The sequence below is a fragment of the Balearica regulorum genome, chromosome 21, assembly GCF_011004875.1.
Source record: "Balearica regulorum gibbericeps isolate bBalReg1 chromosome 21, bBalReg1.pri, whole genome shotgun sequence".
Taxonomy (NCBI): Eukaryota; Metazoa; Chordata; class Aves; order Gruiformes; family Gruidae; genus Balearica; species Balearica regulorum.
The window spans coordinates 8581420-8595266 of NC_046204.1; the positions used below are offsets into that span (position 1 = coordinate 8581420).

General features: G+C 51.7%; 1 protein-coding gene across 2 annotated transcripts; it reads left to right on the top strand.

Annotated features, from left to right (window-relative positions):
• The first annotated feature begins 1590 nt into the window (after positions 1–1590).
• On the top strand, positions 1591–11988 carry LOC104631924 (peptidyl-prolyl cis-trans isomerase H). Of its 2 annotated transcripts, XM_075773476.1 has the most exons (10): positions 1591–1694; positions 2489–2553; positions 3177–3200; positions 3696–3740; positions 4161–4203; positions 6171–6263; positions 7826–7913; positions 8720–8760; positions 10067–10155; positions 11789–11988. In XM_075773476.1, the coding sequence occupies exons 1-9, from the start codon at positions 1629–1631 to the stop codon at positions 10133–10135; spliced, it is 534 nt and encodes a 177-aa protein (XP_075629591.1). In that variant the 5' UTR covers positions 1591–1628; the 3' UTR covers positions 10136–10155; positions 11789–11988. The 2 variants fall into 2 exon arrangements, with proteins under 2 accessions (XP_075629591.1, XP_075629592.1); XM_075773477.1 differs by lacking the exon at positions 3177–3200.
• Positions 11989–13847: the final 1859 nt, after the last annotated feature.

A 13847-nucleotide genomic window follows, 5' to 3' on the forward strand; every position in this document is an offset into this window, starting at 1 on the left:
GCGCCCCAGGTCTAGTGAATGTGTACGCTGATGTCATGAACGGCTCCGTGACATCATAAGGCGCTGGTGGCTGGGTGGGGCCAGGGGAAGAGGTCGGGGGGCAGAGGGGCGCGTGCTCAGAACCTCTCTGCCACACACAGGCCATGTGGCCAAGGGAAACAGCCCCAGCGCACTGTGTCCAGGGGCACAGGGGTGCCCAAGGCCACCTCTCTGAGGCTCCCACCTCCCTGCACGCTCTGCGGACCCACTGTTCTCCTCTCCCAGCACCTCCGCAGCGCTCGCCTGCGTGGGAGATGGATGGGCTCGGCCGAGCAGGCTCTCGCCAGCAAGGCTGCCTGGAAGCACAAGAGACGGTGGCTGGACACCCCCATCTGCCTTTTTGTGCTTCCTGGGCTCCCGGCGTGAGTTCTGGGGCACCCTGGACCCCTTGGTGTGCCTCTCTTCGCATCCCTGGAGCCCTGAGTGTCCCTCTGAGGGCACCCCAAGCCCCTGGTGTCCATTCTGGGACGCCCCTACACCTTGGTTTGCTGTCTGGTGTTCCCAGTCCCCCCGAGCGTGCCTTTCGGTGTGCCTGGGACCACTGCGTGTGCCTCTGGGGTCTCCCCGCACCCCTCAATGTGCCTTCCAGGGTGCACGGCATCTCTGCATGTGATTTTCAGTGCGTCACTGCCGTAGGATGTGCCTTTTCTCTTGTCCCCACATTCCACAGTGCCCACGTCAGCATTGCCCGAGCTTCACATTGTGCACAGCCGCAATGTCCGTGGGAAACCTGCCCAAAGCCATGGCTTTGACCTGGCTGCAAAGGAGTTAGAGGGAGCTCTGAAAACATGCCAAACGTCGATGGAGAAAAACATTAGGCAGGATCCCCGTCTTGTCCATGTCTCGGAGCAGGTCTTCAAAGAACCTCATGACCCCTCTCCTTCCTCGGCAAACCAGGATGCCGATGTTCCTGAATAAAAATTCAAAGTCCTTGCCTTCGGTCAAGGCCCGCACAACGACTTTCACGGTCGCCTTGATGCACGTCAGCACCTTCTCCTCAGGTGCCGCTTCCTGGAGCCCATGGAAATCTCAGCCCGGGCATCGGAGATTTCCTGTCTACCCTCTGCACTGCAGCACGTCCGCACAAATCGGCGGAGGCGTGCCTGCAGCCCAGGCCCTGAACCCTGCTGAAGCTCGGCCCTGCCAAGCTGCAAGGAAAGGCCCAGCGGGCGGGGAAGGCCTCGGAGGGAGCACGGCAGGGGCTCCCCTGGCAGGGCCAGCACCACGGGATGGAGGGCAGCAGCCCCGGCCTGCAGATACGGGCTTGGCTTCTGGGAAGGTCAGAGCTGTCCATGAGGGATCAAGGATACCCCTGGACGACCAGGGTAACGCCAGTATCCCAAACCAATGCTGACACATCTCTGACACCCTCCTGGCGTCGCCTGGCGTCACAGCTCAGTAACTGCCGCAGGACTGACTCCAGGGACGGCTGGGCCCAGAGACAAGGTGCTCTTGGGCCACCGGCAACGGCAACGGGAATGCCGCGGCCCGCTCTCAGCGCCAGGCGCGGCAACTGAAGGAAGGCCTGAGGCTTCCGGTGCCGCTGGGGGCTTCCTGTGCCACTTCCGCTTCCGGGAGAGGCGGCCGCAATGGCGGTGCTGGCGTCCAACCCCAACAACCCCGTGGTCTTCTTCGATGTCACCATCGGCGGGCAGGTGGGCGAAGGCGCTGCCGCTCCCCGGCCCCGGGGCTGCGGGCTGCACGGGGAGGGGAGGGTAGGGAAGGGGAAGGGGAAGGGAAGGGAAGGGAAGGGAAGGGAAGGGAAGGGAAGGGAAGGGAAGGGAAGGGAAGGGAAGGGAAGGGAAGGGAAGGGAGGGGAGGGGAAGGGAAGGGAAGGGAAGGGAAGGGAAGGGAAGGGAAGGGAAGGGGAAGGGAAAACGGCAGCCAGTCAGTCAGTCAGTCAGTCAGCCAGTCCCATCAGTCAGGCAGTCCCATCAGTCAGCCAGCCCGTCAGCCAGCCAGTCCCATCAGTCAGCCAGTCCGTCAGTCAGCCAGCCCGTCAGTCAGTCAGGCAGCCAGTTAGTCCGTCAGCCAGCCAGTCAGCCTTGCAGGGGAGCACTGCGGGGGAGGTGGTAGGGGGGCAGCGGGTGGGGGGCACCCAGGGGTGCTCCGGGAGGGGTTTGTCAGGGGTGCACGGCGGGGGGGCCTGCAGGGCTTGGTGGGGGTGTAGGAGCGCAACGGGGGGGTGCAGTGGAGGGGCGGATCAAGGGCGCATCGTGGGGTTTGCAGGGGCGCAGCAAAGCGCTTGGAGGGCGCAGCGGGAGGGAGTTGCAGGGGAGCAGTGGGGCTGTAGGGTTACGGGGCGCATTGGGGAGGGTGCGAGGTTGCATCAGGAGGGATGGGGGGTGCAGCAGGAGGGTGAATTTGGGGAGTTGCCTGGGTGCGGAGATGGGGAGGCGGGAGTGCGCAAGTGGGGCGTGGAAGGGTGATCTGGCCACCGTCTCTCCAGGAGGTCGGCCGCATGAAGATCGAGCTGTTTGCCGACGTTGTACCCAAAACGGCGGAGAACTTCAGGTAAGGAGCAGCCGGCGTTCCTGCAGGGCTGCCTGGACCCGGGCTGCAAAGGCTTTACGGTGCGGGGATGTCTCTGGTGGCAGAGTGCCCACCTGCCTCCCAGAACCGCTGTGCCTGCCTTGCTCCTCTCTCCGTTCCTAGAGGGATGTGACCGTGCAGCATCCCGATCCCTCAGGGGAACCCATCTGCCTGGAGGGTGAAGGACTGCAGTCCCTCTCTGCTCCCACTGTGGAGCTTCTGATACGCTCGGTGCATTTAGAAAAGGCAGTACCTTAATGCCACGTCAGAGCTCTCTGCCACTGGCGGAAGGATGTCCTGTTTCCACGGGAGAAATGGATATATCCTGTTCTCTGTGAAACACAGTGCCTGCTCCGTGTTCAGTCTCATACAACCTCGGTATTAAATATCTGACCTCCTGAACCCCAGAAAGCATACAAGTCTGTTTTGAAGTGGAAGTGGGAAGGAGTTACTGCTGGTTCCCGCTTAACTGGGGATGTCCCGGGTTCAGTAAGGAAAATCCTGCACAAGAGTCAGTGAGTGTTGGCTGAAAGCTGCCCTCTTTGTCCTCAGAGTTCACATGTGGCTCACGCTCTGCTTTTTTTTTTTTTTTTTTTGTTTTCCAGGCAGTTTTGTACAGGTGAATTCAGGTAAGCGGGTTACAGTGTCCTTTTAAGTAGCCTTTTCAGAGAAACAGGGCCGGGTGAGAAGGAAGAAGGCTCACTTGGAAGTTTTCCTTACTGTACCAGTACAAAAGGAAAGAGTTACGGAAGTCTGCTCTGAAGAAGTTGTGACAGGCTCAGTCGGTCGCTGAGATCGCAGACTTTCCCTTTTGGGCACGACCGTGTGCGTGGTCAGGTTGGTCTAAAAAGCCCTGTCTGTAGCTCCCACCTGCTCATGCTGCCAATTGCAGTGGGATCCCGTAAAGAGGATGAGATGGATGTTGTAGGGAACCGTGTCCTTTACCGGGCAGAGCCCACTCGAGGTTTCCCTTGGCCTCTGACAGGCCCAGCTGAGAGCCAGGCTCCAGCGCTCGGTTGTACGTGCTCAAGGCAGCTCCTAACGTGTAGGGCTGAACTCCAGGGAGGGTTTTGTGTTGGCATATCCAGTAAGCTGCAATGATTTTCCTTGTTATTTCCTTGCAGGAAAGATGGTGTCCCTATAGGTTATAAAGGCAGCACTTTCCACAGGTAATTCATCCGCTTTTATTTAGGCACGTCAATAGCGATCTGAGCTAGATGTGGTGTTGAGACCTGCCTCGAAGGCATTGTAGGTCACAGCTGACATTGTCCTCCTGTAGCTCTGGGGGATCTGGGGGTGCTGTCAGATGTGTGCGCTGGGCTCACTGGGAGGGATCCCCCGTCCCTGGTGTGCCAGGTCAGAGATCATTTCCTGGCGTCTGTCACCTAATTACGATCCCTGGTCCGACAGCGATGGGTCCCAAATCACCTGATGGCAACCAGTCGTTGATATTTATTGTAGATTTTAGACTGTAGCATATAGACCCTGATACCTTTTGTTGCGCTGCGAGGCAGAACTCCTTTTTATTGCACATTAAGCTTCTTGAGGCGTTTTTCTACTGAGAACTAAGTATTGTTTTACCTCCTTAGGGTAATAAAGGATTTCATGATCCAAGGAGGGGACTTCGTAAACGTATGTACTCCTTTTGTACTTTTCCTAGGTGGTATAATATGCGACTGTTTCCAAGGGTCCGTGCTGGTTTGTGGGATCTGTTGGCTCTCTTTTGAGGTACCAGTAGTAACTGGAGGTTTCCTCATAGAGTTGCTGCCATCTTCCTGCAACAGACTATAATGTACCTGAAAACAAATCTGGAGTCTTGGGTGAACGTGCCTTCTCCTTCCCCAAATATCTCCTCTCTAAAAACAGCATGGCAGTACAGCTAGAGGCTTTTCAAACTTGCAAACATTTTTTTTTTTTTTTTCCACCCTGTCATTGCTTCCCCCTTCTCCTGTCGCCCTAAACGAGAAACCCAGCCAATTTCTGTTAGCTTTGTGGAGAGGGACCCTAAGCAGAGAAGCAAGTATCTAGTGCAAGAGAGAGTTGAAATCAAAATTAGTTCTTTGTTAGTGAATTGTCTCAGAATAGAAGTGACCTTGTGCCCGCAGTGGTGGTCAGGCTCTGACTCGGGGATGAGCAGAGTATGTGGGGAAGGCTGGAGGACCACAGGGTTTCTTCACTTTTACTGGGTTCCTAGGACCCAGTAAAATCATTTCATTTCTGGAAGTGTTTCAAAATATGAGGGGGGTGAAAAAAGCTAATGGTGTTAATTGTGATGCTGCTCAATTGTCTAGTGAGGGTATATCGAGCCGTAGCCCTATATGTAGTACCAAATCTATTATTCGGTGGGTTTCATTACTTCCTCTGAAGCTCAACAAGCGTTACAGATCGCACCAGTATGTGTAATATATAAGTTACATTTATTACAAAGCCACTTGGGGAGCAAGAACGGTCGCACTGAACCCTAGGACAGGGTATATGTTCCTGTCTCAGAGGTGACAGATTAAGTAAACCACGGAGAATAGGAGGAGAAGAAGCGAGGGCTAGGCAAGCAGAGCAAAAGACGTGGAGCTGCACATGGTATGCTAACAGTGTCTTGTTTACCTGTTAATTTGGCCTGATAAAGATGTATCTGTTAAGTAGAAAGGCAATGAAGGGAGACAGGTTGCAGCAAGGCAGAAGAAAGGGGACTGAAGTGACACAGAAAGGGAAAATCAACAGAGAAATGGACACAGAAAGGGAAGTTTCTGTCAGAATGGTAAATTTACCTGACCATGCCAGAGGCACCTGTTTGCATTGCTTCTGCAGCTTTCCCTGGAGGGTTCCTCGCTGCAGCATCTTTAAGGCCATTCTATTGAAGGGTCCTTGCTCGGTCCTTTTGGCATCATACGGAGTGTCTCTGCAGCGCTGGACCCAAGGGCAGGGTGGCCTTTCAGCGGTCCCACAGGTTACGTGTGTCAACGTGAGCCACGCGTCAGGCTTCCGCAAAGTTCCAAACTCGTGAGCGGTCAAAGCTTGCGGTCTGCAGCTGTTACGGGCCTTGCTGCTTTCGTTTATCAGCGTCTTGAGATCTGAGTGCTAGGGCTTGTAGTAAGGACAAGGTGTCTCAATTTGGTAGCAAGTACAGCAAAAATTAGAAACTCCGTATTTTAGGAACTGTCCTTGCTGAACAGAGAAATGTCTTCCCGGTTTCCAGTAAAGTCAGCGTACCATCAGCCAACTTTTTCCACACAAGCACTTCTGCTTTCCATGTCACACCAGCCCACCCTTCCACGTCCCCACCCTTTACCCTGCCAAGTGCAAGCGATCTATAGGCTCCGTCTCGCTCTGGGAGGCCTGGACTTAATCCTTACCATCTCCACGGGTTTCTGCCAACATATGGATGGCAAACGATGTTCTGTGTAGTTAGAAAGCAGTCGCTGTTCTTCTTCAGCAATGAAGCATCTGAATGCGTTGGCTGCTGGCGTATATAAATGGCAGTAGAGCGTCCGTTTTGGGCTGAGTGTAACCCTGTCCCTTTGCTTGGGGGTTTTAAATTTAATTTTTAAAGGGAACTGTTCTGTAGCAATTGCTGTGGCTGACTGGGCACCTCTCTCGCACAGGGAGACGGCACTGGAGTAGCCAGTATATATAGGGGTCCTTTTGCAGATGAAAACTTCAAGCTGAAACACTCTGCTCCTGGGCTGCTCTCTATGGTGAGTATAAAATAAAGACATTCTAAGACTAAGAAGCTTTTGGTTCTTTCTCCGCACCCTTTTCCTGAGTGTATAATTATTTGCCAGACAACAGAAATCTCCACCATTGGATACAAGGTCTGAAAGACCTGCTTTGTAACTACGAGTCAGAAGGCTACTCGTGGGTTAATGTGTTGAGTACCGCAGAAGTCCTGATCCTGCAGCATCCTTTCTTTGTTACCTGTTGGAGTGCTGGGGCAGGCTTTGTTTGATCAGCTTTCAGAATAGCTCGATTCTTACAGTTTTCATACAGTGGCCAGTGGTGGTGGGGTTTGGGGTTTTTTTTCTTCCCTCGTACTGTTATCAAACACTGACCTCAGCAAGGATGAAACAAAGAGATTTGGGAGTTTCAAAGCCCTAGCAGCGTTACCATGGTATCTTTTATAACATAGGCTTCCTGCTCAACGTTGTAGGTAAAACTGCAACCGTTGCATGTTGCCTGATAGGAACGATACGCTGACTTTTGCAATAGAAGGCAAGTGGAGCCGGTGCTTCAGTGTTCCTACCCACAACTGCTTCTTCCCCAGCTTCTTCAGCTGCCCTGCCCTTACAACCACTTGCTTTGGGCATTCACCATTTGGATTAGTTATTCATCCAGTTCAAAACATGGCCCAAAAAGGTGTCATGACACAGCTAAGTGTCCCGTGGCGCAGGAGAAGGGATCCAAGCTGGTACTGCCAGCTTTGTGTTAAAGTGGTGTGGCTCTGGAGTCCTTCTGCTGGGCCAAACCATGGTCCATCCCAGCTGGATCCTTCCAAAGGTGGCTGGCGATAAGTAAAAATCCAATGTGACCGTGTCCTGTGCAGTCCTGCGGCTGCAAAACTTGCCCAGTTCATTGTCAGCCCAGAAACGGGCTTTAGTATCTCCTGGTTGTCAGTAGAGCTTTGAAGAATTGAAATGGACTTAAGCGTTGCAGAGATGTTTTCTTAGCAGAGTGCAAACGCTCTGGGTGTTGTGCTTGGGTATGAATTAAATTTCACGTCTGCATGACACCGTTGCTGTGAACCCTGTGCCAACATGATCGTTACCGTTCTCATCCTGATCATCAGAACAGACACCTTTTTTTTGTTGTTGTTGTTTTGAGGAAACCTTTCAAATAGCAGAAATCAGCTGCTTTTTTTTTCCCCTGCCCTGCTTCCTGGCTTTCAGTTTTCCCCAGGACAATACTGCAGCGGTAAGTACTCATCACCAAAACGTTCAGCCTTTTTTCAGGAGCGTGCTCTAGAGCCCCGATTTCAGCGCAGTCTTGTGCTGAATGTGCCTTCGTAGAAGTATAATAAAAAGTTGGTGGCGTGGCTCTCGCGCGTGCTGGCACGGCCAGACTCGGTGGCGTGCCACATCCCAGCACAGGGAACTCTCCTGCAGATGTTTATCTTGCTTCCTTTGGTTTGTGTAGCAATAAGCTAAAAATAAGCTAGGCTGGGTCTAGAGCAACAGCTCTTTCCTATGTGAGATGCTCTGCCTTCGGTTTTGGGGAGTCTTGATTTGTACACTTTTCGTATCTTGCCGTTCTCGACCCCCAGGCAAACAGTGGTCCAAGTACCAACGGCTGTCAGTTTTTCATTACGTGCTCCAAATGTGACTGGTTGGATGGAAAACACGTTGTTTTTGGTGAGTACTTGCGGCGGAGGCCTGGCGTACCAGCTCACAGACACTCCCTGTGGCACAGCTGCTAAAATAAACAGCCATGGACTGCTTGCTCTTCCCCCCTCGCTTGTGCCAGCAGAGGTGTCTGTGCAGCCAGATACCGAGATGGATCGCTGTGGAAATGAAACATTTTTTTCCCAGGTTAGCTTCAATCCGGATCAGTTCCTCGATCGGTGTATCGTGTTACTACGTAAATCCTTGCGCCAGTGCAGAAGGGACAGATGGATGAGCGAAGGAATACCTTTCTTCTCCACTGTCAGAGAGTAGGACTGAGCTTTCAGCTCAGTTTTTAGATCTTTGAGTTTTTAGATAGCAGATGTGGTTTCATGGAATTCCTGACTTTTCGCATGCTGCCGCTTGAGCTGTAGGATTTCAAGGCCAGCCTTTAAGCTGATAGCCTACTTGCTACTTCTTCCAATTCTTAAGTAACACGGATACCGTTCATTGCCGTTTTTGCATCATTAACAAAGGCTGTGTTGATAGCGTTCACGCTGTATTTTAGCACAGCTGGTGGAGGTAGGTCTCCAAACCTCGATTTCTACACATGCCACCCCTGCGATGGGAAAATGCCCTTAATCTGTTCAGAATGTGGGAAATGTTTTAAGGGAGACTCTTTCCGTTATCAGTTTAGAGATCGGTAAGAAACCCCAGAGTGCCCGGTAGCTATACGCTGCACGAGACTTTTAAGGAGGGACAAAAATGCGTGTACCTGTGATGAGTGGGGGGTGAAAAATCAGCCCCATTGAAGTGGATGCTTTTTCTCCTTCTAGGTAAAATTGTTGATGGGCTGTTGGTGATGAGAAAAATTGAAGTAAGTTGAATTTGCCTATTCCTCTGTGAATGTCCACGTTGGAAAATCACGTAGAGGATTACCAAGGGTTGTTCTGTTCTCTCTTGCTCTCTGTTTACAGGATACCAGGGAATACCAGTGTTGATAACTGGTATTACCGGTGGTCATCATTATAAAATAGCAGGAAATCTGTTGAGGCAAAGGCTGTCATATAGATTGACTTTAGAGATGCTATGCGCTCATGGTTGCTGGTTAGTCTTTGAGCGGGGATTGTGTTCTTGTGGCTTTATTTGCAATGCTTTGCATTTGTTCAGGAAGCAGAATTGAAAATCTGTTCCATCAGCAGCTCAGACAAGAGCGTAACGCAGATCACGTCTGTGCCATTGCCTGGGATTATTCAGTGGGTGCTAAATCATCAGTTCTGCTGGGCTGTCCTCAGCATGTTTAATAAGAAAAATTAAGCGAATCTTCTGATGGGCTTCCAGGAGCTGAAGATAAATATGCTCGGGGGGGGGGGGGGGGTGTTGGTCGCTGCCAACGTTGTGACTGGGTGTGACGGTGGGATAATGAGTAGATTTAACAAATAACGGTGGGTTCTTTGAGACAGCCGAAACTAACTTCGTGGCGCGCGCGTGGGACAATGTGCACAAGGGCCTTTGCCATGAGAGAACCTAAAAAGTGGGGCAAACACAGAGCTGAGAGCTGCTCGGTGTTGGGAAAAGGTGATGTGCAGGGAAGCGTACAGCATGATACAATCCATGTGTTGGCAGCCCTCTTTGCCAGAAGCACTGGTGGAAGGGTTGGGGTGTGCCTGCTTTGTGCATCGTTGCAGCGAGGGGCAAATTAAAGGGAAGGAGTAAGAGACTCGTGGAAGAGCAGCCGAGTCCAGCAGAACGAGAGGTTCAGAACGGGGGTTGCTTTGTGACTCTCTGGTACTTGGATTCCCCTTCTGTACAGATACAAGTTTGCTTTGCTTGTTGCAGCTGTAATGAGTAACTGTAAATATTTCAGCCAGAGCAGCCTCCAGTGACACGATGCCTGCTGTATCTCACCAGGAGCTCTCCAGTTTTTGCTCTGTTCCTTCCCTCCCGTTCAAAGCCATCTGGTCTGTATCCCAAACCTCCGCGCACAGAGAGAGTTCACCAGCTTGCAGCCGGGTCGGTTGCCAAAATACGTGATGGTGCTTCTGTGTTACTCAGAGCTGCGTCTAGATTTGCCTGTTCCTGATGTTGCACAGACACCTCGTGCCAGTCTTCAAGTACCTGTCACTCACTGGATTTGCTGTGCTTTTCTAAGGTTTAACGTTATATATTTGTTCGTCCCCCAGAATGTGCCTACGGGTCCAAATAACAAACCCAAGCTGCCAGTTGTGATCTCTCAGTGTGGGGAAATGTAAGACAATGGAACAGAAACGTGGTAAGTCTCAGTCTTCACAGGCACCCAGTGCAACTGAACGCCGGCTGCTCTGTTCCGTGCTTTTCTCTTGACTTACTTTCACATTCATTCGAGTCTGCGGAGAGCTGACTCAGCTCAGTGAAACACCAGAAGATGCTTCTCTAACAGCGTTAGTGTTTTGCCAGCTCAACTCCCTGAACTGGCTTCCCTCCGAGCTACACAAGCATCAAAGGCAGCGCTAGAGGGATAAGATTTTGCAGCTGCCATCAAGGGGAAGTTGGGGTTGTGGGAGCTGTGCCTTGGATGGGGTGAGGCTGCCTGGGGGCCGAGGGGCGTTAGAAACCAGCGGATGAAAGGGAACGGCAGCAGGAATCCAGCTGGTATTGCCCGGACGGTCTGGGGGGTGGGGTGGGAGGCTTTGCTTTCACCTGCGAGTTGGTGAGCTCTGCGATGGCTCCAGAAAGCAGAGCATCCATGTGCGGGGCAGGCGGGGATCAAGAAGAGAAGAGGAGGAAGAGAGGACTTGAGCCTCCTTGCTCAGTACACCATAGGAGTGCCACCACTGAAGGGCTGAGGAATTATCATGTTACATAGTCTTACTCCAAAAAATAGCACCATCCTCATCCGAAGGGAGATGTTTCCAGCATTTATGATTATTCAGGCTTCATTTTGGTTAATCAATAGGCTCAAGACAGCGCTCAGGTTAATGTACAGTATTCTGTTTCCATTTGTCCGCCCACTTCACTGTAAAAACCACAAGCGTTTAAACAAATCTGTCTCGATTTCAGTGTGTCAGGCTGCAGCTTGTCAAAAATCTGCTGTATTAGCCTTTTGGTTGCCGATTTTTCAAATTTCAGCAGGCAGGCAGGCAGGCACTGACAAAAGCAAATCCCCACAATTTTTGACCTTCCGTTGAATGATTTCCAAAGACATCTGGAACTGCCCACAGAGGTGTCCCCACTTCCATAATAAAGGCTTTCAGCTCTGCAGCACTTCAGATTCTTGGGAGCTCCTCCTGTTTGATGAAGGGACAACAGGGAATGGAATCATTCTTTCCTTTCCCTGGTACTTCTGGTGGCATTTATGGGCTTTTGAAGATAGGGACGACCTTGTTAATAGGCTTTTCTGGCAGACCCTTGCTGATGGGTCAGGTCCCCTTTAGGGTTGTCCTCAGCAACCTCGTCGATCGTTTCTTTTTGGAGTACGTGTTCTCTGGGCAACGTCCAACTTGAGACTGGAAGTGTTTCGTTTCTGGGTGTGAGGCTGGTGCCACCTTCCTTCCTTCCCAGCCAGGTCTTAGGAACTGTCTGTCTGCACCCTGCTGCCGCTCAGCTGCCTGTAGACAAGAACAGCGTTTGTCTCGCCCAACGTCAGGCAGCGAAATCCGTTACTTGTCCAGATCCTTGAAAATCAGCCAGGAGAAACAGGCACTGCTGGTTTTAAGTTCAGAGGTAGTTGCAGATGCCTGGCGTGGAGACCCGGGAGGACTCCGGAGTTCTGTAGCTCAGGGTTGACGAGAGCTGGTGCATGCAGCAAGTAGCGCTCGCTTGAAAATCGCTGTAGCGGCACCCAGTGTCCCTGCACAGTCTTGCTGTTGTGGGATGAGTTGGGAATGGCTGTCCGGCATTTTGGACCTGTTTCTTCTTCGTTTCAGTGTTCCTCCACCGGTGGTTAGGCTGTGCTGGCTCCGTGCAGTTCCAGCTCCAGCCAGTTCCCCCACTGCCCCAGTCCTCTCCGCAGGCCAGATCCACGCTCTTGACGTCCTCCTGAAATGATTTAATAATTGGCATCTATCTTTTTTTTTTTTTTTTACATATATACATTTTGAAATGTAAATAAAGATTTTTTTTTAAATATGCGTGCAGCGCACATCAGTTCACATGCGTGGGAACAGGTTCTTCGGGCGAGAAGGGCTGTAGGCTCTTCAGCAACATGCGCTATCCTAGCTGGTTCAGTAGGGAACATCTACTGTGCGTGATATTGAGGGGCGTCGCTGCTTGCGTTTGCAAAATGGGAAAGAAGGGGTGGAAGGAGCGTGGCAGTGCCGTGTTCCACCAGCTCCTTTTGTGGCAGGTGAATAAGGCTGCCTGGCAGAGGAAATCTCCAGAGGGTGAATCTCCAGAACCTTTCTACGTGCGGCCTTACTGAAGTGCAAGAAATCAGTATGGCACAAAGACTTCCATCGCCATCTGTTTGCCGAGCTCTGACATGAGTTATGTTGTAAGCGAGCGTTTGTAAAACCTCCCCTGGCACCTCACAGCACTGGGCCGTCGGGCCGTTCCATGCCACGGGTGTCACAGGACTTCACGTGGGTGCTGTGAGGGTGTTGGAGCAGGTCTTTGGGCTGGGAAGCAGAGAACAATGATGCTGTAGGAGTAGAAACAGGGTTCCTTATCCTGCGTGGTTACAAAGAGCATAGCTGAGGCTGCAGGTTGGTGGGAAAACTGACTTTCCTCTCCCAGAATAGGGTTGCAAGGAGATAAAGAACTTCTCATGGGCGCTGGGCTGCAGCGTGAGTTTTCTCATCCGGCAGATTAAATGCAAAGGAGTTGGGACAGAGTCTGTTCTTTCACGTGTAGGTGCTTCATCCCCTCTGGATGCAGCGAGGGGAGGGTTGAAGATTCCCAATAGGGTGGAGAAAACCGGGCTGGGAGGGCAGCTGTGAAATAGAGGTGACCAGAAAGAGAGAAACTTGGCAGCTGGTCCTGCTCAGGAAACGTGTCCAGGCGGCCCTTCCCTGCGGGGTTTAGGCAGGAGCTTGGCTCCAGGCAGCTGGAGGGAGCTCTGCGGGCTGGCTGCAGGGCTGAGGTTTGCGGTTCCAGCAGCAGGTACCCAACTTCATCCAACTTTTTCACCAGGGAAACCAGCTTATTTCCTGGCCCAGGCTCAGCAGCACTTTCTCAGCCTGATGTATTAATGGGATCAGTTAGTCTCGCTTCCCACATAGCAGGGGTCACAGAGCTTCCCCAAATTAATTAACAGCAGCAAATCCATTACAACCTCTTTGACAGTTGTTCCAATGTCTAATTGTATCCCCTTACGTTTTTCTTTGACGCTGAATGTGCAGAGTTTCAGCTTTCCAGCTTATGTCTCTTGCTGTTCCTTGTCCACTGGCTGAAAGTTTCTCATAGACCACATTTTGGGGTTTTATTCCCAGATGATGAAGTCCCCCTTCGGTTCTGTTGTACGTAGCAAGTCCTGGAATCTCTTGCTGCAGAGCAGATGATGGATCTTCTCTCTCTGAGCTGCAGTGTCTTCCTCCACCTGTGGATGCTGCCAGTGGTGACAGCGTTTCTGATTGCCTTTGTTCACCTGAGCATCAGATGAGCCTGTGGGCCCTGTGGTGTTGCCCCCTCACGCCTTTAGCTGTTGAGTGGCCATGACATACTCACAGGCTTCATCACTGAGATTTGAAGTTTTCTCCCCAATTTACTCCCTCTAGGGTCTCTTGCATGGTAGATCCCCTATTTGCCATTCTATTTTAAGATTTGTTTTTTCAATTGACTTACTGAGCATCATCCAGTTTTGGTATCATTCTAGTTTCTTCATCAAGATCAGAATTCTGATGCAGATCCCTTGTGGGATTATTGTTTTAAAGCTCTTTCCTTTGTTACCTGTGTTGGAGATCTCATGGAAGTTGCCAGGAGAGCCTGACAAGACCGATGTCTGTAAACCCACATTGGTTGTTGTGGTGGGTTGACCTCGGCCCCGTC

Coding starts and splice junctions, on each gene's coding strand:
- LOC104631924 (XM_075773476.1), top strand. CDS start 1,629: ATGGCGGTGCTGGCGTCCAACCCCAACAACCCCGTGGTCTTCTTCGAT. Junction 2,554..3,176: donor AAAACGGCGGAGAACTTCAG/GTAAGGAGCAGC, acceptor TTTGTTTTCCAG/GCAGTTTTGTACAGGTGAAT. Junction 7,914..8,719: donor TGGAAAACACGTTGTTTTTG/GTGAGTACTTGC, acceptor TTCTCCTTCTAG/GTAAAATTGTTGATGGGCTG.